Source organism: Prunus avium, chromosome 2, assembly GCF_965620075.1.
Source record: "Prunus avium chromosome 2, drPruAviu1.hap1.1, whole genome shotgun sequence".
NCBI lineage: Eukaryota > Viridiplantae > Streptophyta > Magnoliopsida > Rosales > Rosaceae > Prunus > Prunus avium.
Genome location: NC_142285.1, coordinates 12,467,838 through 12,489,199, shown reverse-complemented (window position 1 = coordinate 12,489,199; position 21,362 = coordinate 12,467,838). Strand labels below are relative to the sequence as shown.

At 37.3% G+C, this 21,362-nt stretch overlaps 1 protein-coding gene across 8 annotated transcripts; it reads right to left on the bottom strand.

The window, feature by feature from the left end:
- Nucleotides 1-365: 365 nt before the first annotated feature.
- On the bottom strand, nt 366-9,999 carry LOC110766376 (uncharacterized). 8 transcript variants are annotated; one of them, XM_088249206.1, is made up of 5 exons: nt 9,375-9,999; nt 8,517-8,597; nt 7,971-8,072; nt 6,470-7,600; nt 366-671 (listed from the first exon to the last, which is right to left on the bottom strand). In XM_088249206.1, exons 4-5 carry the CDS (start codon nt 7,023-7,025, stop codon nt 628-630), a joined length of 600 nt encoding a protein of 199 aa, XP_088105332.1. In that variant the 5' UTR covers nt 7,026-7,600; nt 7,971-8,072; nt 8,517-8,597; nt 9,375-9,999; the 3' UTR covers nt 366-627. The 8 variants fall into 8 exon arrangements, 5 of the variants coding, with proteins under 5 accessions (XP_088105332.1, XP_088105331.1, XP_088105330.1 ...); XR_015833904.1 differs by lacking the exons at nt 6,470-7,600; nt 7,971-8,072; nt 8,517-8,597; nt 9,375-9,999 and adding exons at nt 1,042-1,143; nt 1,588-1,668; nt 2,446-4,528; XM_088249205.1 differs by having other exon boundaries at nt 6,470-8,072; nt 9,375-9,998.
- Between the last annotated feature and the right edge of the window lie 11,363 nt (nt 10,000-21,362).

Genomic DNA, 21,362 nt, shown 5'->3' with positions numbered 1-21,362 from the left:
ATTTTTTGGATTTATTTTCAATTTATTATAAATATTTCGAATTAAATAGAATAAAATATTATTAATAAAACCCACAAACCACGTCGGCGTTAATAAATTAACGACGTTTTAAATTATAATAAACGACGTAATTTTTAAACAAACGTCGTTTAAAGTTAAAACCATGTCCATTTTTACACAGAAAACGACGTACAAACCATTTTCCACGACCTAAACGTGTATATATAATTAATACACGTCGGTATATTATAAAAAACGACGTGTTAAATAATATACCATGACGCGAGTGTCACGCCCCGAATTTTCAACAACAATTAATCTGCAAAATTAAACAGAACAACCAACGATCCGGGACGCGAAGCTCGGAACCTTCAACAAAAGTACCTAGAAATTTAAACTTTTCTTTTTTGATACAACACCACTGTTCCGAACCACAATGTCAATAATGACTCAACTCTTCTGAGTCAAATATTACATTACAAACTCACAACATAAATGAACAATCATCATTTTACATAATATGCTCCTCAGAGCTTATTTCACACAGCGGAAGTCTAACACTCACCAACACTCTCACACCACACTTTACAGTCTGTGGGACCACCAATGAGCCTCCTGCTCCTCACCTTAATTCTCCTGCTCACCGTCTCTACCACCTGCAGGATTTTCCCCTACACCATTGAATAGTGCACCGGGTTCACCACAGAACAACCCGGTAAGCTTTCTAAAGCTCGTATGAATAAACCACGTCCACAGTATAATATGTCAATTTCACATAATATACAAACACATGCACTTTCATTAGCACACCACAATCCTTGTATAACCAAGGTAATCATAATCATCAATATCATCACAATCACAATTCTTTTATTTTATTTAAAGAACTGTTACGATCACCACCTGTGACCACACCAAAACTCTTTATTTCAAAGTAGTTTTCACACGTCAATTGTTTGACAGATAGAAGAGAGAATACTATGAACCTCTAATCTATAACACTACAAAACACCATAGTAGTGTTCACTCATGATTACACACCAGTCATGAGTACTAGATGGCGCCAGACTAGAGCTCTAACTGTTCTTGGGTCTTGCTCCCTAGGGTAATTTATCCCTCATTATTTGCCACGAGAATGCCCACCTGACAAACTCAGAAGGGATTCAAGGTATTCTCACCTAAATCCATCAACACCAAAACACCAACACCAAAACACCAACGCCAAAACAATATAAATGTAGTTTCACATTAAACATTGTTTTATAGCCAAATACACCAATCACAGCAATATATATTTATTATATATATTTATGTGGTTATTCACGAATGAATTTCCACCATACATCCACAACATATGTTATATGGTTAAACACCAAAATCTCCAATAATAAGTACTAATTCAAAACAAAATAGGTTTCACTTACCTCATGAACCGTTGATGAACAAGTTTATGTGTTTTAAATCAATTAAACATTTTATAAAATCACAACCAACATGTTAATTATAGCCATTAACATTATCCAAGGTCACCTTATAATAAATATAATAATTCGTGACTTTACTCACGATTAGGATGGTTTTACTCACCTTTCGTCCAAGCTGCGTCTTCAACAACTTAACGAATCCTCAATCTCAAACCTCAACGAGCAACTCAAACTCCAACAGTACCTAAGCAAAGTACATAGCTCAACTTAGTACAAAACTCCAAAAATCCAAGATTTCGCATCTAATGACGAAATTGCCCTTTGGACCAACCGGGAATCCAAAGTGATCAGATCTCATCCAACCAACTCCAAAACTGTGACGTACGTGTTGTCGACGTCAAATCATGACTAATGACACCCATTGTCCAAAAGGTCACTATTTGGGTCCCGTGGGTCCCACATGTCTAACCGACACCCCAAAAATCCGCCTTGGGCCCACAACCTCGGATTCCAAATCCGATCTCACCAATGGACTCTAAATAGTCCCAACATCACCCTGCAACAATTTGGGCCCAATCCAACGGTCGGATAATTCTACATTACACGATCGAATGGCGATCGCTCGCCTTAACTTTGAAATTTAATAACTTAAGATCGGGACGTCCGATCATCAATCCGTCTGAACCCACAGACTCCTAACAACACCAGCTACAATATAATTAAAATTGGACACGATCCAACGGTCCGATAATCTCAAATCAAAGGTCCACATTTGTGAGGCTCCGATCGTCGATTAAACGACGGAATCTCAACAATTTTAAACATACAAACATGTTCAGTTACTCCAGCACTACATTCTGTCTCTAAAGCCCTAACTCAGAATCGCCACCCAGCGCCGCCACGCGCCGCCACCGCCGGTGGTGGTTTGGGTACTATTCCGGCGACGGACCACCCTAAAATCGCCGGTCAAGACCTATGCCAAAATATTCGTAATACTGATTAGAACAACTTTAATTCTTACCTCGAGGTCCAATTCGAAGTGTAAGTGGCTCAAACCGCCGGTTGAAGTTGCTGATTTCACTATTGACGAACCCACTTCGCGGCGTCGCCCTGCCTTCACCGTACCTCCGATGGCTCCGATTCTTCTTGGGTTATGTTCACAAGATATCAGGCTTCCTATCTGGGTTGGTGGTGTTGATCACCTCCACCGTACGCCGCCGCAGCAGCCGCCGGAAATCGCCTCTCCGACGAGCTCTCAAACTTCCGGATTCAATTGCAAATTATGAATCCAAACAGTGTCCATCTTAAATTTATAGGCAAAGTCTCTGTTTGCAATTTAGTCCCTGAAACTTCAAACGAGCATAACTTCTTCGTTTCAACTCGGATTCACGAACCGTTTGCGCCTACGCGTTCGTGAGATCAATCTCGATTTTCCAATTCAAAAATCATAATTTTCTCACTTCAATTTCTTATACTTCCTTTGAAAAATCATAAACTTAATCATAAGGGTATTTTGTCCCAAATTGAGATTAAGTCACTTAATTCCAATATTTCCACACCAAACCAAAATCATACAACATCCAAAATAGTCACACGACTTAATAATATTTTCCACAAAAATAATAAAACCAAATATTATTTTTGAGGGTATTACATTCTACCCTCCTTAAAGGAATTTCGTCCCGAAATTCAACCCGCTTCGTCCTAAAAAAGATGAGGATACTTCTTCCTCATTTCAGACTCCAATTCCCAAGAGGCATCACCCTCGTCATGGTGACTCCACAACACTTTGACTAAATCCACTTGAGCTGTTCTAAGCTGTTTGGTCATCCTGTCCAAGATGCGTACAGGTGCCTCTATATAAGTTGCATCTCCATTTACTTCAACAGTACCGTAATCAATTACGTGTGAAGCATCCTTAATATACCTCCTCAACATTGACACATGAAACACGTTATGGACACTTGACATCATTGGAGGTAATGCCAACCGATATGCCAACTCACCGACCTTATCTAGAATCTCAAAAGGTCCAACAAATCTGGGAGATAACTTCCCTTTCTTTTTACCAAATCTTATTACTCCCTTCATTGGTGAAACCTTCAAAAACACATGGTCACCAACTTCAAATTCCACACTCCGCCGTTTCTTATCTGCATAACTCTTCTGACGGTTCTGTGCTGTGCGGATTCTATCTCTGATGATAGAAACCTTCTCTGTAGTCTCTTGAACTACCTCAGTATGCATTACTTTATTATCACCTACCTCAGCCCAACAAACAGGTGATCTACATGGCCTTCCATACAATGCTTCATACGGTGCCATACCAATACTAGAGTGATAACTGTTGTTATAGGCAAATTCTATCAGAGCCAAATATTCATCCCAACTTCCCTTGAAGTCCAAGACACATGCCCGAAGCATATCCTCCATCACTTGATTCACTCGTTCAGTTTGACCATCAGTTTGAGGATGAAAAGCTGTACTCATATCCAATCTAGTCCCCATGGCCTTTTGGAAACTACTCCAAAACTTAGAAGTGAAACGAGCATCCCTATCCGAGACAATGGATATAGGAATCCCGTGTAGTTTCACCACCTCACGAATGTAGAGCTTACTCAGTGTGTCCACTGAATACTTCATAGATACAGGCAGAAAATGTGCCGATTTCGTCAGTCGGTCCACAATAACCCAAATTGCATCGTGACTCTGTTTAGTCTTAGGCAATCCCACTACGAAATCCATAGCAATATTTTCCCATTTCCAAACAGGAATAGATAAAGGTTTCAACAACCCTGATGGCCGTTGATGTTCTGCCTTCACCCGTTGACAAGTTAGACATTTAGTCACATACTGTCCCACCTCCCTTTTCATAGCAATCCACCAGAATTGTCTCTTAAGATCCTTGTACATCTTAGTACTTCCTGGATGAACCGTATACTTAGAACGATGAGCTTCATCCAAAATCTCTCTCTTAAGATTCTCAGATTCAGGCACGCACAACTTCCCTCTGTATCTCAAACCACCATCACTCCCAATTGTCCACTCAGAAGGACCTATAAAAGTTGGTTCAATTGTTAACTCAACCATTTTAGCTTGCATTCCCACATCGTGAGCTTGCTCTTGAATCACCTTACTAATCAAGCTAGGTTGAACTGTCATACTCCCCAGAAAAATATCTCCTCCAACTGTAGTTGGTACTAGGTCCACCTCTGTTGCCATTTCCAGCATTCTCCACTCCTGTGCCATTACAGATGCGACCACTCCTCTAGGCTTGCGACTCAATGCATCTGCAACAACATTAGCTTTCCCTGGATGATATTCCAACGTGAAATCATAATCCTTTATGAGTTCCATCCATCTCCTTTGCCTCATGTTCAGCTCCTTTTGAGAGAAGAGGTACTTTAAACTCTTATGGTCTGAAAAGAGTTCAAACTTCTCACCATACAAATAATGCCTCCAAACTTTCAAGGCGAACACTACTGCAGCCAATTCTAAATCATGTGTAGGATAGTTTCTCTCATGGACCTTCAGCTGTCTAGATGCATAAGCAACCACTTTACCATTCTGCATCAACACACATCCCAAACCCTGAAGAGATGCATCACTATAAATCACCAATCCTCCTCCTCCTGAGGGAATTGTCAACACCGGAGCAGTAGTCAATTTCTTCTTCAGTTCCTTGAAGGCTTTCTCACAATCCTCATTCCAAATGAACAACACATCTTTCCTTGTCAACTTGGTCAAAGGTGCAGCAATACTTGAGAAATCCTCAATAAACCTCCGATAATAACCGGCCAAACCCAAGAAACTACGAATCTCAGTCACAGTAGCAGGCTGTTTCCACTCCATAACTGCTTCCACTTTAGAAGGATCCACTGATACCCCATCCTTAGAAACCACATGGCCGAGAAATTTTACTTTATCCTGCCAAAAATCACACTTTTCATACTTGGCATACAACTGATTCCTTCTTAGTGTTTCCAAAACAATTTCCAGATGTCTATCATGATCTTCATCATTCTTTGAGTAGATCAAGATATCATCCACAAACACCACAACAAAATCATCCAAGTAAGGACCGAATATTCTGTTCATCAAATCCATAAACACAGCAGGTGCATTAGTCAACCCAAAAGGCATGACAACAAACTCATAATGTCCATACCTGGTTCGAAATGCTGTTTTAGGAATATCTTCCTCCCTCACCCTAACTTGGTGCTATCCTGATCTCAAGTCAATCTTTGAGAACACAGTTGCCCCCTTCAACTGATCAAACAAATCTTCAATCCTTGGCAACGGATACTTATTTTTAATCGTCACCTTGTTTAACATTCTGTAATCCACACATAATCTCAGTGTGTGATCCTTTTTCATCACAAATAGGACAGGTGCACCCCAAGGTGATGTACTCGGTCTAATGAACCCTTGTGCCACTAAACCATCAATTTGAATCTTGAGTTCTTTCAACTCGGTAGGTGCCATTCTATATGGAGCCTTTGATATTGGTGACGTTCCCGGAATCAATTCAATAGTAAACTCCACTACCCTCCTTGGAGGCAAACCCACAATATCTTGGAAAACATCCTGATACAAAGATACTTTAGGAACATCTTCCAATGCCAGAACTCGTTCTACTCTTTCCACAAGAGCTAGAAACCCAAACTTCATAGTTGCATCAGTTTTAATGCACCTATGCCGAACCACCACTTGTCCAGGAGTATGAAATGACACTAACATTCCATGACAATCAATTACAGCATGATTACACCGTAACCAGTCCACACCAAGTATCATATCATACGAGTTATTATCCAGAACAATTAAATCAGCAAGGAACTCCTTGTTACCAATCAACAATAGGCAAGACTCACACACCAAAATTAATTTCACAGAATTACCCAAAGGTGACTCAACAGTTAAAGGCACACCAAGCAATTTAGGAGTTAATCCCAACGCATTCACAACAGATCGAGAGATAAAAGAATGTGATGCACCAGTATCAAACAAAACCCTCACAAGATTATGAAAGAGAGTTATTGTACCTTCCACACCAGTGTTCCCCTGCCTTTGACCCACAGCAAAGACTCTGGCATTTCCTTGTCTTTGTTGTCTCCCCGGTTTGTTTTCACTCTTGCAATTCTTAGCAATATGTCCTGGCTGACCACAAGTAAAGCATGTATACACCTTAGGCTTGGTGCAGTTTATTGACAGATGACCCACCTCATTGCAGTTATAACATCTAATGGGCCCAGCTTGCTTAGCATGTGCCTCATTTTTTGTCGCAGTCAGGTACCCCGTCCTCTGCTTCTTGCCAATACCTCCCTGATTCCCAGTGGTGCTACTTTGTGCTGGCGCCTTTCCTTTCCCCTTGACATCTCTCTTGACATCCAGACTCTTCTTGAACTCATTATTATTTGCTTCGATTGAAGCTGCACACTCCACCAAATCCACCAATTTCGTATGGCGGAAACCAGTCACCATCTTTTTCACATAAACATTCAAACCCCTTTGAAACTTCTGGGTTTGTTGCAACTCACTCAGAGGGTCTGCAAAACGAGACAACTCAGCAAACCGTGCCTCATACTCCCTCACAGTCATCCAACGACTTCTTTCAGAACAATCCAAATGTTCCAACACTGAGATCCATCTCAGATGTATCCATACTAAACATCTTTAGAGCTTACCCAAAGCCCTAACAAAGCAAACCAATTGCTCTGCTAACAACTGTCAGAGCTGACCATAAGCTCTAACACTCCATCAGAGCAGAACCACATGCTCTGATACCAAACTGTCACGCCCCGAATTTTCAACAACAATTAATCTGCAAAATTAAACAGAACAACCAACGATCCGGGACACGAAGCTCGGAACCTTCAACAAAAGTACCTAGAAATTTAAACTTTTCTTTTTTGATACAACACCACTGTTCCGAACCACAATGTCAATAATGACTCAACTCTTCTGAGTCAAATATTACATTACAAACTCACAACATAAATGAACAATCATCATTTTACATAATATGCTCCTCAGAGCTTATTTCACACAGCGGAAGTCTAACACTCACCAACACTCTCACACCACACTTTACAGTCTGTGGGACCACCAATGAGCCTCCTGCTCCTCACCTTAATTCTCCTGCTCACCGTCTCTACCACCTGCAGGATTTTCCCCTACACCATTGAATAGTGCACCGGGTTCACCACAGAACAACCCGGTAAGCTTTCTAAAGCTCGTATGAGTAAACCACGTCCACAGTATAATATGTCAATTTCACATAATATACAAACACATGCACTTTCATTAGCACACCACAATCCTTGTATAACCAAGGTAATCATAATCATCAATATCATCACAATCACAATTCTTTTATTTTATTTAAAGAACTGTTACGATCACCACCTGTGACCACACCAAAACTCTTTATTTCAAAGTAGTTTTCACACGTCAATTGTTTGACAGATAGAAGAGAGAATACTATGAACCTCTAATCTATAACACTACAAAACACCATAGTAGTGTTCACTCATGATTACACACCAGTCATGAGTACTAGATGGCGCCAGACTAGAGCTCTAACTGTTCTTGGGTCTTGCTCCCTAGGGTAATTTATCCCTCATTATTTGCCACGAGAATGCCCACCTGACAAACTCAGAAGGGATTCAAGGTATTCTCACCTAAATCCATCAACACCAAAACACCAACACCAAAACACCAACGCCAAAACAATATAAATGTAGTTTCACATTAAACATTGTTTTATAGCCAAATACACCAATCACAGCAATATATATTTATTATATATATTTATGTGGTTATTCACGAATGAATTTCCACCATACATCCACAACATATGTTATATGGTTAAACACCAAAATCTCCAATAATAAGTACTAATTCAAAACAAAATAGGTTTCACTTACCTCATGAACCGTTGATGAACAAGTTCATGTGTTTTAAATCAATTAAACATTTTATAAAATCACAACCAACATGTTAATTATAGCCATTAACATTATCCAAGGTCACCTTATAATAAATATAATAATTCGTGACTTTACTCACGATTAGGATGGTTTTACTCACCTTTCGTCCAAGCTGCGTCTTCAACAACTTAACGAATCCTCAATCTCAAACCTCAACGAGCAACTCAAACTCCAACAGTACCTAAGCAAAGTACATAGCTCAACTTAGTACAAAACTCCAAAAATCCAAGATTTCGCATCTAATGACGAAATTGCCCTTTGGACCAACCGGGAATCCAAAGTGATCAGATCTCATCCAACCAACTCCAAAAATGTGACGTACGTGTTGTCGACGTCAAATCATGACTAATGACACCCATTGTCCAAAAGGTCACTATTTGGGTCCCGTGGGTCCCACATGTCTAACCGACACCCCAAAAATCCGCCTTGGGCCCACAACCTCGGATTCCAAATCCGATCTCACCAATGGACTCTAAATAGTCCCAACATCACCCTGCAACAATTTGGGCCCAATCCAACGGTCGGATAATTCTACATTACACGATCGAATGGCGATCGCTCGCCTTAACTTTGAAATTTAATAACTTAAGATCGGGACGTCCGATCATCAATCCGTCTGAACCCACAGACTCCTAACAACACCAGCTACAATATAATTAAAATTGGACACGATCCAACGGTCCGATAATCTCAAATCAAAGGTCCACATTTGTGAGGCTCCGATCGTCGATTAAACGACAGAATCTCAACAATTTTAAACATACAAACATGTTCAGTTACTCCAGCACTACATTCTGTCTCTAAAGCCCTAACTCAGAATCGCCACCCAGAGCCGCCACGCGCCGCCACCGCCGGTGGTGGTTTGGGTACTATTCCGGCGACGGACCACCCTAAAATCGCCGGTCAAGACCTATGCCAAAATATTCGTAATACTGATTAGAACAACTTTAATTCTTACCTCGAGGTCCAATTCGAAGTGTAAGTGGCTCAAACCGCCGGTTGAAGTTGCTGATTTCACTATTGACGAACCCACTTCGCGGCGTCGCCCTGCCTTCACCGTACCTCCGATGGCTCCGATTCTTCTTGGGTTATGTTCACAAGATATCAGGCTTCCTATCTGGGTTGGTGGTGTTGATCACCTCCACCGTACGCCGCCGCAGCAGCCGCCGGAAATCGCCTCTCCGACGAGCTCTCAAACTTCCGGATTCAATTGCAAATTATGAATCCAAACAGTGTCCATCTTAAATTTATAGGCAAAGTCTCTGTTTGCAATTTAGTCCCTGAAACTTCAAACGAGCATAACTTCTTCGTTTCAACTCGGATTCACGAACCGTTTGCGCCTACGCGTTCGTGAGATCAATCTCGATTTTCCAATTCAAAAATCATAATTTTCTCACTTCAATTTCTTATACTTCCTTTGAAAAATCATAAACTTAATCATAAGGGTATTTTGTCCCAAATTGAGATTAAGTCACTTAATTCCAATATTTCCACACCAAACCAAAATCATACAACATCCAAAATAGTCACACGACTTAATAATATTTTCCACAAAAATAATAAAACCAAATATTATTTTTGAGGGTATTACAGCGAGAGATTAATTTTTCGACTTATTATTTTGGAGCATACTACGACGGTACCTACAACACTACTGTCGTGTTTATTTACCACGTCCTAAGTTCAAATTACCGTCGTATTTTTTCAATTTATACGTCTGCCTTCTCTGTAAACCGCCGTCTTATTTTTATAGCTTTTTAAAATTAATTAATTTTTCTTTTATTTTGGTAATATCTTTCTTAACACAAAACAAAATTTAATTCTCAATCCTCAACAACATTTTCATCTTAAAAGGCAAATCTCTTCGTGTTAAATATTGATCAATATTTACACAATATATGTACACAAATTTGGCAAATACATCGTGGTTTCTTTTCTGCCTTCACCCTCAGCTTGTTCAACTGTTTCTTCCTCTCATATGCAAGCTGGGCCCTCTCCTTCCTCTTGTTCTCAAGCTCCTGCACAGCCACAAATGAATATCTAATAATTTCAGAAAATCAAAATCAACAAAGTGTGAAAAGCTCACTCCTCGATTCCTGGTTACATTGTAGTCCCCTTTTCCACAGTGATCAACCTCAATCCTCCTGTGTAGCAGGGGGGAACCAGCCTTAGATCCTGTTGTGGGTTGTGCGTCTGCAAACCCATGCAGGTTCTAAAGCTGGTTCCACCCTTGCTACACAGGAGGATGTAGCAAACCCATGCTTGGTCTTGTGAGGAATCATTCTGCAAACCCATTTGCTTTCAGAAAGACAATTTCTTGTGAGGAATCATTCTGCAACCCTAATTGAAAACTGAGAGTTAAAAAACGCGTGAAAAAATCATATTTAAACAAATTATATAAGTACAACGTCGGTTCTAATATACATAGCGACGTCATATTTTAATAATCAACGTCCGTTTAGATAAACAAGCGCCGTCATAACTACATTGGAAATCCAAAAGTCACTTGGCGAGTATTAAAAAGAGAACGACGTCGTTTTCAGAACCCCAAAGTAACCACGTCGGTTTATTAAAATACAGTCGTTCGGCAGTTGTGATAACTACGTCAGTTATGAATTATTTACCGTCGTTATAAATTTATAATACGACGGTTTGTAAACCCTTTTACGTCGCTTGGTAAAAACTATGACGTTGTTATGTGTGTACAACGTCATTTTAAAGAAACCAAGGTTTAGAAATGCGCTCTTCATAAATCATCGACGAAAAACAATAAAACCATCGTTAAATATGACATCTATACCCTAAACCCTAAACCATAAACCCTAAACCCTAAACCCTAAACCATAAAATATAAACCATAAATTATATATATATTTTTAAATAATTATAGAAAAGGATTTATGGTTTTAGGGCCTAATATATATTAACCATAAACCCTAAACCCCAAAAATAAACCTTCATCCCCCTAAACCCTAAACCCTAAACCCTAAACCATTAAAGTATAAGTGATGTTGTGACTCATGAAAACATTTTTCTTTTTGGTGGTAATTTTAAATTTGTATAACTCAAACTTAATTTTTTAAAGCTTAAGGGGGAAGAAAATATCTCAATGACTTCATAGGAGTTGACGTTGCATTTTTTGGATTTATTTTCAATTTATTATGAATATTTGAATGAAATGGAATAAAATATTATGAATAAAACCCACAAACCACGTCGGCGTTAATAAATTAACGACGTTTTAAATTATTATAAACGACTTAATTTTAAAACAAAACGTCGTTTAAATTCTAAACCATGACCATTTTTGCACATAAAACGACGTACAAAATATTTTCCACGACCACAACTCTTAACTTCTCGCCGTCTAATATCAAAAAAACAACGTCGTCTATAGAACCAAGAGCGTCGTTTGAAAAACCTCTTACGTCGCTTTTTTAAAAACTGTGACGTTGTTATGTGTATACAACGTCTTTTTAAACAAACTACGGTTTTTCACAACATGAAAACCTCAACAAATTTACAGGGACGTTGATTTCAACAAAAACTTGCGAATTCTAACCAATTTTGTACAAAAACTTGTCTAATTCTAACAAAATTTGTACATTTTATAAAAATGTTTAAGTATGCTAAAATTCCTCTACTCCATATGAACACACACAAACTCTGCCCATTCTTTCCTAACTTCTTCAATGGCAGCTTGGGGGTATGGCGCTTGATCATTTCCTTTGGCAAACTGCAGTCCATAAACAAAGATTAATCTCACAGACGACGCTATTATTCATTCACCGACGTAGTATATATATTCAACGACGGTATTTTTAATTTACCGTCGTTGATAATATAAAAACCCACATAAAAATAAATCTGAAAATTTTCTTCTTACCATCTTCTCAAATTCCAGGGAAGTATCCTTTATGATGTCTCTCATAAAGCGCATGACATAATACCCGCATTCTACACTGCTTGGTTGCTTTGGAGTGCTGGGCAGAGTTTTCCAGAGAGGTGTTTTACGGCCTACTCTGCCTATGTGTGTATTATACATTTTTAGAGCAGAGTTCACAATGTTTTTCCCGTCCTCATCCACAAACCGATTTCCAGGCAGTGGATCCAGAAAATATAAGGTTTCCTTCTTTGCTCTTACAATGATCAAGACCCAATGACGGCTGCACAAAATAAATATAAAGGTTAAATAGTGTTATATGCAGAGCATCATACAAACAAAATCCTGTCTTTTGTTTTGGAGACTAACCCTGGATTGTAAGGCATCAGGAAAATCTGTTCACCATCTGTTTTTTGAAGACGATTGGCTACGAGACGTGATCTTTCAGTTAATGAACCAGCGTCAGCACTAACTAGAGCAGGGTCTATAAAGCCAACCATATTCACCATATTTGCAGCTTTCAGATGATCAAACAGGCACCTAAATATATGAATTGAAATCATGAGTGTTTTTTTTTTTAAACAAAAGGAGAGTGTCAAATGAATATTTGATAAGGACAAACCTCATATATACTGCAACGACAGTAGCCCCAATTTCTTCCATGCCAGCAAATTGGGTAATATCTTCATGCAAGACGAAGGTGTTACGATCTATGCCAAACACCTCCTTCTCAATCATAAAGCTCATAGCCTTCTCCTGAGGCTTTAGTGTCGATTCAACATAACTACAAAGGGATTGTAAAGAAGATGGCAACTCTAGCTTTGTATAATCTGGTACTTCAGTACTCTGTTTGAACAAATAAAGCAACATAAGTGACGTGGTAAATAACTAACAACGACGGTTTAAATAACAAAACGTCGTCTTAAAATGAGTTACATGACGGTAAAAAAATACCGTCGTAATGAATACTTTATTACGTCGTTTAAATAAAACCGACGTCTAATTCAAATGCAAAATTCATAATTAATGAATTTACCTTTTCAATTTTCTTTTCTCCAACACTGGATTGCTGTTTTAATAAATAAAGAGATATATATATATAAGAAAGATTGTACAATAATTTAAACATTCAATTAAACCAAACGACGGTTGAAAGAAAATATAGACGTCTGAAAATTGAAAAAGAAATGAAAAAGGCAAAGTTAAGAGAATTTACCTTTTCATCTTTCTTTTCTTCAATCTTTTCACGATCCCCAGATTTCTGTTATAAGAAATAAACTCAATATATATAAGACATAGTACAAAAAGGGCAAAAAAAAAAAAAGTAAAAAAATTAAATTAAACCGTCGTGGTAATAATAACAAACGACGGTATTTAAGAATTACAGACGTGTATATTTAATCACACGACGGTAAATAATAAACGTCGTCGTATTTCATACACTACGACGGTATCTAAGCTTGTACAACAATTTAAACATTCAATTAAATAATTGCAGACGTGTAACATTCATTAAACGTCGTGGTAATTCCTTTATTGAAAAAAAAAATTGAAAAAAGCAAAGTTATGAGAATTTACCTGTTCAACTATCTCAAGTATCTTTCCTTCTACTCTCTTTTCAACTTCCCCTGATTTCTGTTATAAGAAATAAAGAAATATATAAATGACATTGTAGAAAAATTAAAACAAATAAATAAACCGTCGTGGTAAACATTAACAGACGACGGTATGATATAATTACAGACGTCTGAATAACATCAAACGACGGTTTAATAAAGAGCGTCGTGGTATAACTTTAACACGGCGGTAAATATAAACAGAGAAACAGAAAATTCAAAGTTCAAAGACGTTACCATTTCCTCCTGCTGTTCCTCATTCTTGGCAGTATCCTCCTCAAATTGTAGGGCTCTAACATCAAGTGCCCCAGAACAGCTTGCTTTGTCAGACATTGGATTTTTGGGACTTTGCCCTTGGATTTGGGACAATGTATTCAGTTTCAGCAGGCTTGGATCAAAATTGGGGATGATTTTTGAAAGCTGACTCAGCAAATTTTCCCTCTCAGCTTCTACCAATTGCTTCGTCCTAGCCTCCATCTTTAAACTCTCTTCCCTTGATCTAGCCTCCATTTTCAAAGTCTCTTCTTGAAGGACAAGTCTTACACTTTCCTTCAATTGATCAGCAAACCTAACCTTCTGTTGTCTAGGTAAGTTGAAGTATTGCTTAGAGGAAACCCCAGCCCCTACACCTCTAACTCTTCCTGGATGCTCGGGACCCAAAGCCATTGTCAAAACATCATTGGATCCTGACAGAGAAATTGTGCCTTCAGAGACTTGCTTTTGCAAATCATCCTAACAAAAAGACATAATAAAAAGTCAGAATAAGGAAACAAACGACGGTTATTTATAAAAAATAGACGTAATATAATATTTCACACGACTCAATAACATAACAATCAATGTAATATAATATTTAAGACGACGCTAACTAAATACCGACGTTATTAATATATTAACACGACGTCAATAATAATCCACCGACGTCTTATGATATAATTACAAAAAACAGAGCATGGATTCCAGATTCAGACCTTTAACGTCGCCTTTTAAAATATTTCGACGTAGTAAAACTTTTCACACGACGGAAAAATATAACAGCAGACGTAATAAAATTTTTAAAACAGAGTGAGTAGGCTTACAATTAATTTTGCTTTCTCTGCAGTCTTTGGATCCGGGATGTTACCATGTTTGTCTTCTCTTGCTTTTTTCCATAAGGTAGATCGATCAATATCTACCCCAGGCATGATTTCCTTCAAGTCCTCCTTAAAACCAACATATCCTTTTCGAGACAATCGATGATTGTACTCGAGTTTCTCCCTCCTCTGTGATTGTTCTTCATGCACAGCCTCAAATTCTTTAGATAACCTTGAAGCTACAAAGGCATCCCATTGAGCTTTCTCTATGAATTTGTATGTTTCAGGGGGCTGCCTTAATCTATCCTGCTCCTTGATGAATGGAAGGATATGAAACCTCGTTAGTGTGGACTTGAAATCTTTCCATTTCTTGGCGGCAGAAGATAGCACCATTTGCTTGCCCCCTTTACCAACCACAAAAGCCATGTCAACGGCTTCCCAAATCTGCTCTTTTATATCCTTGGATATTTGAACCCATTTCTTGTCCACAAGTGGGACTCTGGAGCGTGCCAACACACCAATGTAGGACTGCATCTCATTATGTGCACGGCCATAAGGTTTCCCTTCTTCATTGTACTCAACAACAGGCTTGATTTTCTGAATTTTTCTCTGCACAACACGGGGCATTGTGCTCATACCCCGACCTGACTTTGCCTCCTTAGAAATAGTTGCCGTGCTGGCTGGTTCTGTCTCAAAAGATGAAACAAACTTCATCTTCTTCGAGGCCTTGGTTTGAGGATTTACAACTCTAAGCTCCTTCTTCGAGGATTCATTTTTTTTCAAACCAGACTCCTTACTTTGGGATTGAGAAACCATGGTTACAGACAAATTAAACCTGCAAGTGAAAATATATCAGTGAAATTAAGAAAAACCACGACGATTATTTATAAACTACGACATATTATAATATTTCAAACGACGTAAGAACAAAACAAACGACGTAATAATAAATTTACACGACGGTAATTAATCATCGACGTGATAAAATATTACAACGACGTCAATAATAAACAACCGACGTCTTATGATATAATAAAAACAGAGTATTAAATATTACAACGACGTTAATAATAAACATTCACCGTGGTATTGAAAATAAAACGACGTAAATATTAATATACCGTCGTCTATACCACAAAAACAAATTAGGAACAACGTAAAATATTTTCAGCAGAAAAATAATTAAAAAGATTTTCGAAACAAAAACCATTGTTCAGAGAAATCAAACATGCGATGAAAGCTTGGAAACTTAAAATGATATCCTTAAAAATCAAAAACAAAAAAAGGATATCATTTTAAAAAACAACGACGAACACTTTCACACGACGCTAGGGTGACTGACGAACCGTCGTGGTCTATAAATCTAACCACGTAAATAATAAGCCACCGTCGTCTTATTTAGTTGAAGTAAAAGAACCAGAGTAGTGTTCAAACTTGGAAACTTTTCGTCTTTGTCTGCAAATTTTATCAAACTTGGAAAGAAAAAATGTAAAAAGATTTAAAAAAACGAAAATGATATGCGCATGCAAAACAGGAACAAAAATCCTTCCAGAAATGCTTACCCTTTGCTTGCAATGAAAGCTTTCTTCTGAAGTTTGGTGTTTCAGTTCAGAGATGAAGACGAAGAGGAGATAAGCTTGAAAGTTTGAAACAGTTCTTGGAGAATGAAAAATGAGAAAAGCTTGAAAGTTTTTCTCGGGTTTGGAACCAATGCAAGTATGGGTCAGAAAGGCGAAAAGTTTAAAATAATAAAAAACCTTTTCATAACAACGACGCTATTAATAGTATGCGCCCTAGTATGATACATTATACGGCGCTATTGTTAACACTGCCCTATAATATTACTTTCAACGACGGTATGTTTTAATGAAACGACGTTTTGAAATCGAATTACACGACGCATGTTTCTTCAAAAAAGATGAATCGTCATTTTTCAATTTACCAAACGACCTTATATTCAATAATAACGACGTTAAAAATTAATACCACGTCATTTTAATTACTCATACCGACGTGTAATTTTTTTAATTACACAATAAATTAATTTTCCAAAAAATTACAACGTCGTTTTTATATAGCGTCGTTGTTAAATAATTTATACGACCTTATTTTAAATTTAAACGACGTGTATGTTATATATAAACGTCGATATTTTAAAACACCGACGTGGTATATAAGATTTGTTTATAAATAATGGGTTTTCTGTCTTTCTGTCGTCTTCATTTTTCAATTAGGGTTTCAACTTTTTCTCAATTCTCTGGAGGCACATCACCTCTCTGTCTCATCTCGCTTTCATTTTTCAGTTTGGATGTTGATGTGTGGGCGCGTTTGTGTATCTGAAAGACACAAACACGCACACATCATCTAAAAAATTGTCTTTCTGCACAGAAGGAGAACAAGGTCTGCATCAGCCCTCTTTCTCAGCTCCTCCATGATGGGGTTCTCTGGGTTGATCTCCATGGTCTTCTTGCTCGACATGTACCCAGCCGCTTTGTTATCCCTCAAGGCCTGAGCCTTCATGATTCTTTCCATGTTGGCAGTCCAGCACGGTCAGACGGTCAGACACCACAACCTTCTCCACTCTGTCACCCAAAACATCCTTCACAACCTTGCAGAGTCCCTCAAACTTCTCCTTCAACTCTTCCTTCTTCTTTGCCTCGTCTTCACTCTCATCAAGCTTGAGACCTTCCTTGGCGGCTGAGACAAGCTTCTTGCCCTCAAACTCCTTGTGAGAGTAATTGGCACATCATCCACTTCTAAATTATTGCCTTTGTTCATTCTGGTTCGATTATCATGAGGAACAGAGTTCATTCTGGTAATGATAGACGAATAATTGCATAAAATTTGTACGTCGTTAATTTAACAAACCGTCGTGGTTAGTACAATTATGCGACAGTAGAGTTATGGATACCGTCGTAGTATATTATAATTAAAAAGTCGATAAATTTATATTTACAGTCGTGGTAACTTAATTTAAAGCGGCGATTTTTTTTGTAATTAACCGTCGTAGATTCCTTTGAATTTATGCGTCGCTGACTAAGAAAATTGGGTCGTGTTTATTAATTAATTAACACGGCGTCTTATTTTTATATCGTCGTCTTTACTTTCTACGGCGGTGATTTCATAGATGCAGTCGTTGTTTTTAGGTTCAGATTTTAACTCTGAAAATACCTTTGTAATAAGACGACGCTTTTTAAATTTGGTGCGTCGTGGTTTCAAAATATCTATACGTGTGCCGTTTTTTAGGTGTTTAAAGTATGTTTCTACGACGGGTTTCTATTACCGTCGTCTTTTAAAAAACAACGACGGTTTTTTGATCTACCGTCGTTGTTTACTGGTCGTCTTTTGCCCTTTTTGTAGTAGTGCATCGTTAAAATTACATTCTTCGACCAAACAATTGTCGATATTTTCAGCCATAAATTCGATTTTAAGTGTATATTTTTGTAGCATCAACTTATGCATAAAGTAGTATGTTCACAATGCAGATAAAAACCAGCTTTATTAGGAATAATTGAAATGTTAACTGTGGTAGGTGTGCAATTCGGAGTCGAAGCAAGGGGTCCAATTGTTCGTTCTCCATGCGAAACATCTAGTGTATGCGGCAAATGCTCATGCATCCAGGGTTGGTGTAAGTGTCCGCCACATAAAATGTTGAAGTTCATTCCTCAAGACTTCTTTACAAACCCGCAAGCACAGAAGGAAATGCCATAATCAGTGCTGCTTTATACATACAATACATATCATATACTTATGATGTGCACCAAAAATCTTACCTTCTCCCAATATGTTCTTTAAATGTTTGAATGAATAATAAATGACATCACCTTCTTACTTATAGTTTGCTTGATTTGAATTTCTTGTCATAATACTATGACGATAAAAGTGTGGTACGCGCGCAAAAAGTGAAGTGATTCTAAATTACCCAACACAACACAAAACATTAATTGAAATAGTGCAACACCTAACAATTTTCACTAATTAGGCGCCAACATGAAATTCAAAACTTTATAGCAAATAACCTTCTATTCTCAAACTGCTATAGTTAATCTGGTAAATATAAGTGGTGGTCCTAATTGGCCTCTTTTAATCACTTGAAAATCATATAATGTTGTACATATGAGGATTACAAAGAAGGTAACTAATATGAAGTTATTGTAAATTTTAGTCTCAAGCACGTAGTTCTAAACCTCAAAACAAGTAAGTATTACAAATTTATTTAGTGGGTGCTAAATATTATTATTTCTTAATAGTTTAGTGTTCAATCCACCGAATTACACGAAAGACCTAAATTTAAAAAAAAAAACCAGTATCTCTTTGGTTGTCATTTTTATTTTATTTTATCACCACATAACTCTTTTTCCAAAAAACTAATATTTCTTTCGCATACAAAAAGTTGGTAAACAAGTTCGGCCGGGTAGCGTTATTGTATTTTAAAAAATAGACCACGCACGTCCATTAATTCGATAACATATTTTGAATTTGATTCTGGCCTTAGTTTCAGTCAGATAATGTTGAGAAATCTAAATTCCAATCTACCGTTTCGTCATAGATTTACTAAAATTCGTACTTATGTACCAACAAACATCGCCGACCTTGGAGTCATATATACTTTAATTGCAGGTCGTACTCGTTTAGGTTGCCAAGTTACTTATGGCATGAAACATAATATGCCAATTTTGTTACCGTTTTGTTCAACAAATTAATCTTTTTTCATGGATACACAATTTATTGGATTTATACTTATGTACACATGTACTTGTGAAAAATAAGTTACATATAATCGTCGGTTTGGAAAGTACTGGTAACTTAGAAATTAAGTTATATTTCTTCAATAATTTTAAGCCACTAATTATATAAGGAATCAAATCGCAATCTTATTATGTCAATTTATTTACCATTATAGTTCGATACATTGATTTGTTCAGAAAATCCATACATTCTTTGAATCCAATGAGTTTTGCTAAAAGTCATACTTTTGCACCAACAAACAATGCCAATAATAGAATATATATACTTTGAATTTAGGTCGTACTCGTTGAGGATGCCAGGTTACTTATGGCTTGAAACCTAATATGATAATTTATTTTCCATTCTGGTCCAAGAAATTCATCTCTTAAAAAAATATTTCTTTCATGGATACACAATTTATTTAACTAATCCTTTTCTACACATGCATTTACAGAAAATAAGTTACATATAAACGTAGGTTTGGAGAGCACTAATAACTTAGAAATTAAGCTATATAGCTTGAATGTGCACCAAATTATACTCGGCATCAAATCGCAATCTTATTATGCTAACTTATTTACCATTATAGTTCGATAAATTGATTTGTTTACAAAATCCATGCATGTACAATTCGTTGAATCCAACCTCACCGAAATGTGCAATCATAGAAAATAGGTTTCAAATTCGCCTATATATATATATATATTGTATTCTTTTAAAAAAACTAGTCACTCCGAATTCAAGTTTTATAGCACGTAGAAACCTATAATCTTTCCTAGCTTTCAACAAATTGAATAGATATGGATAAAGGTTCATTCAAGTCAGCTTTCCTCATTGTGCTCTTTCTTGTTTCATTTGATGGTAAAATACTTCTCTCAATTTTTATTTTTGTTACAATGAAAGTGAAATTTATTCTTGACATACTATAATCCTAATGTTAACCCTAACTACCTAGGCTAACCCCAAGGGCTGACTTCTTTGAACAATACAACTGCATATAGGAATTTGTTTTTCTCCAACGTGGTTTACTTCACTTATTTTTAAAATGTGGATACGTCGTTGATACATCGTTAAAATTACATTCTTCGACCAAACAATTGTCGATATTTTCAGCCATAAATTCGATTTTAAGTGTATATTTTTGTAGCATCAACTTATGCATAAAGTAGTATGTTCACAATGCAGATAAAAACCAGCTTTATTAGGAATAATTGAAATGTTAACTGTGGTAGGTGTGCAATTCGGAGTCGAAGCAAGGGGTCCAATTGTTCGTTCTCCATGCGAAACATCTAGTGTATGCGGCAAATGCTCATGCATCCAGGGTTGGTGTAAGTGTCCGCCACATAAAATGTTGAAGTTCATTCCTCAAGACTTCTTTACAAACCCGCAAGCACAGAAGGAAATGCCATAATCAGTGCTGCTTTATACATACAATACATATCATATACTTATGATGTGCACCAAAAATCTTACCTTCTCCCAATATGTTCTTTAAATGTTTGAATGAATAATAAATGACATCACCTTCTTACTTATAGTTTGCTTGGTTTGAATTTCTTGTCATAATACTATGACGATAAAAGTGTGGTACGCGCGCAAAAAGTGAAGTGATTCTAAATTACCCAACACAACACAAAACATTAATT

Coding starts and splice junctions, on each gene's coding strand:
- LOC110766376 (XM_088249206.1), bottom strand. CDS start 7,025: ATGACTGTGAGGGAGTATGAGGCACGGTTTGCTGAGTTGTCTCGTTTT. Junction 672..6,469: donor GGGGAACACTGGTGTGGAAG/GTACAATAACTC, acceptor TCAATGGTGTAG/GGGAAAATCCTGCAGGTGGT.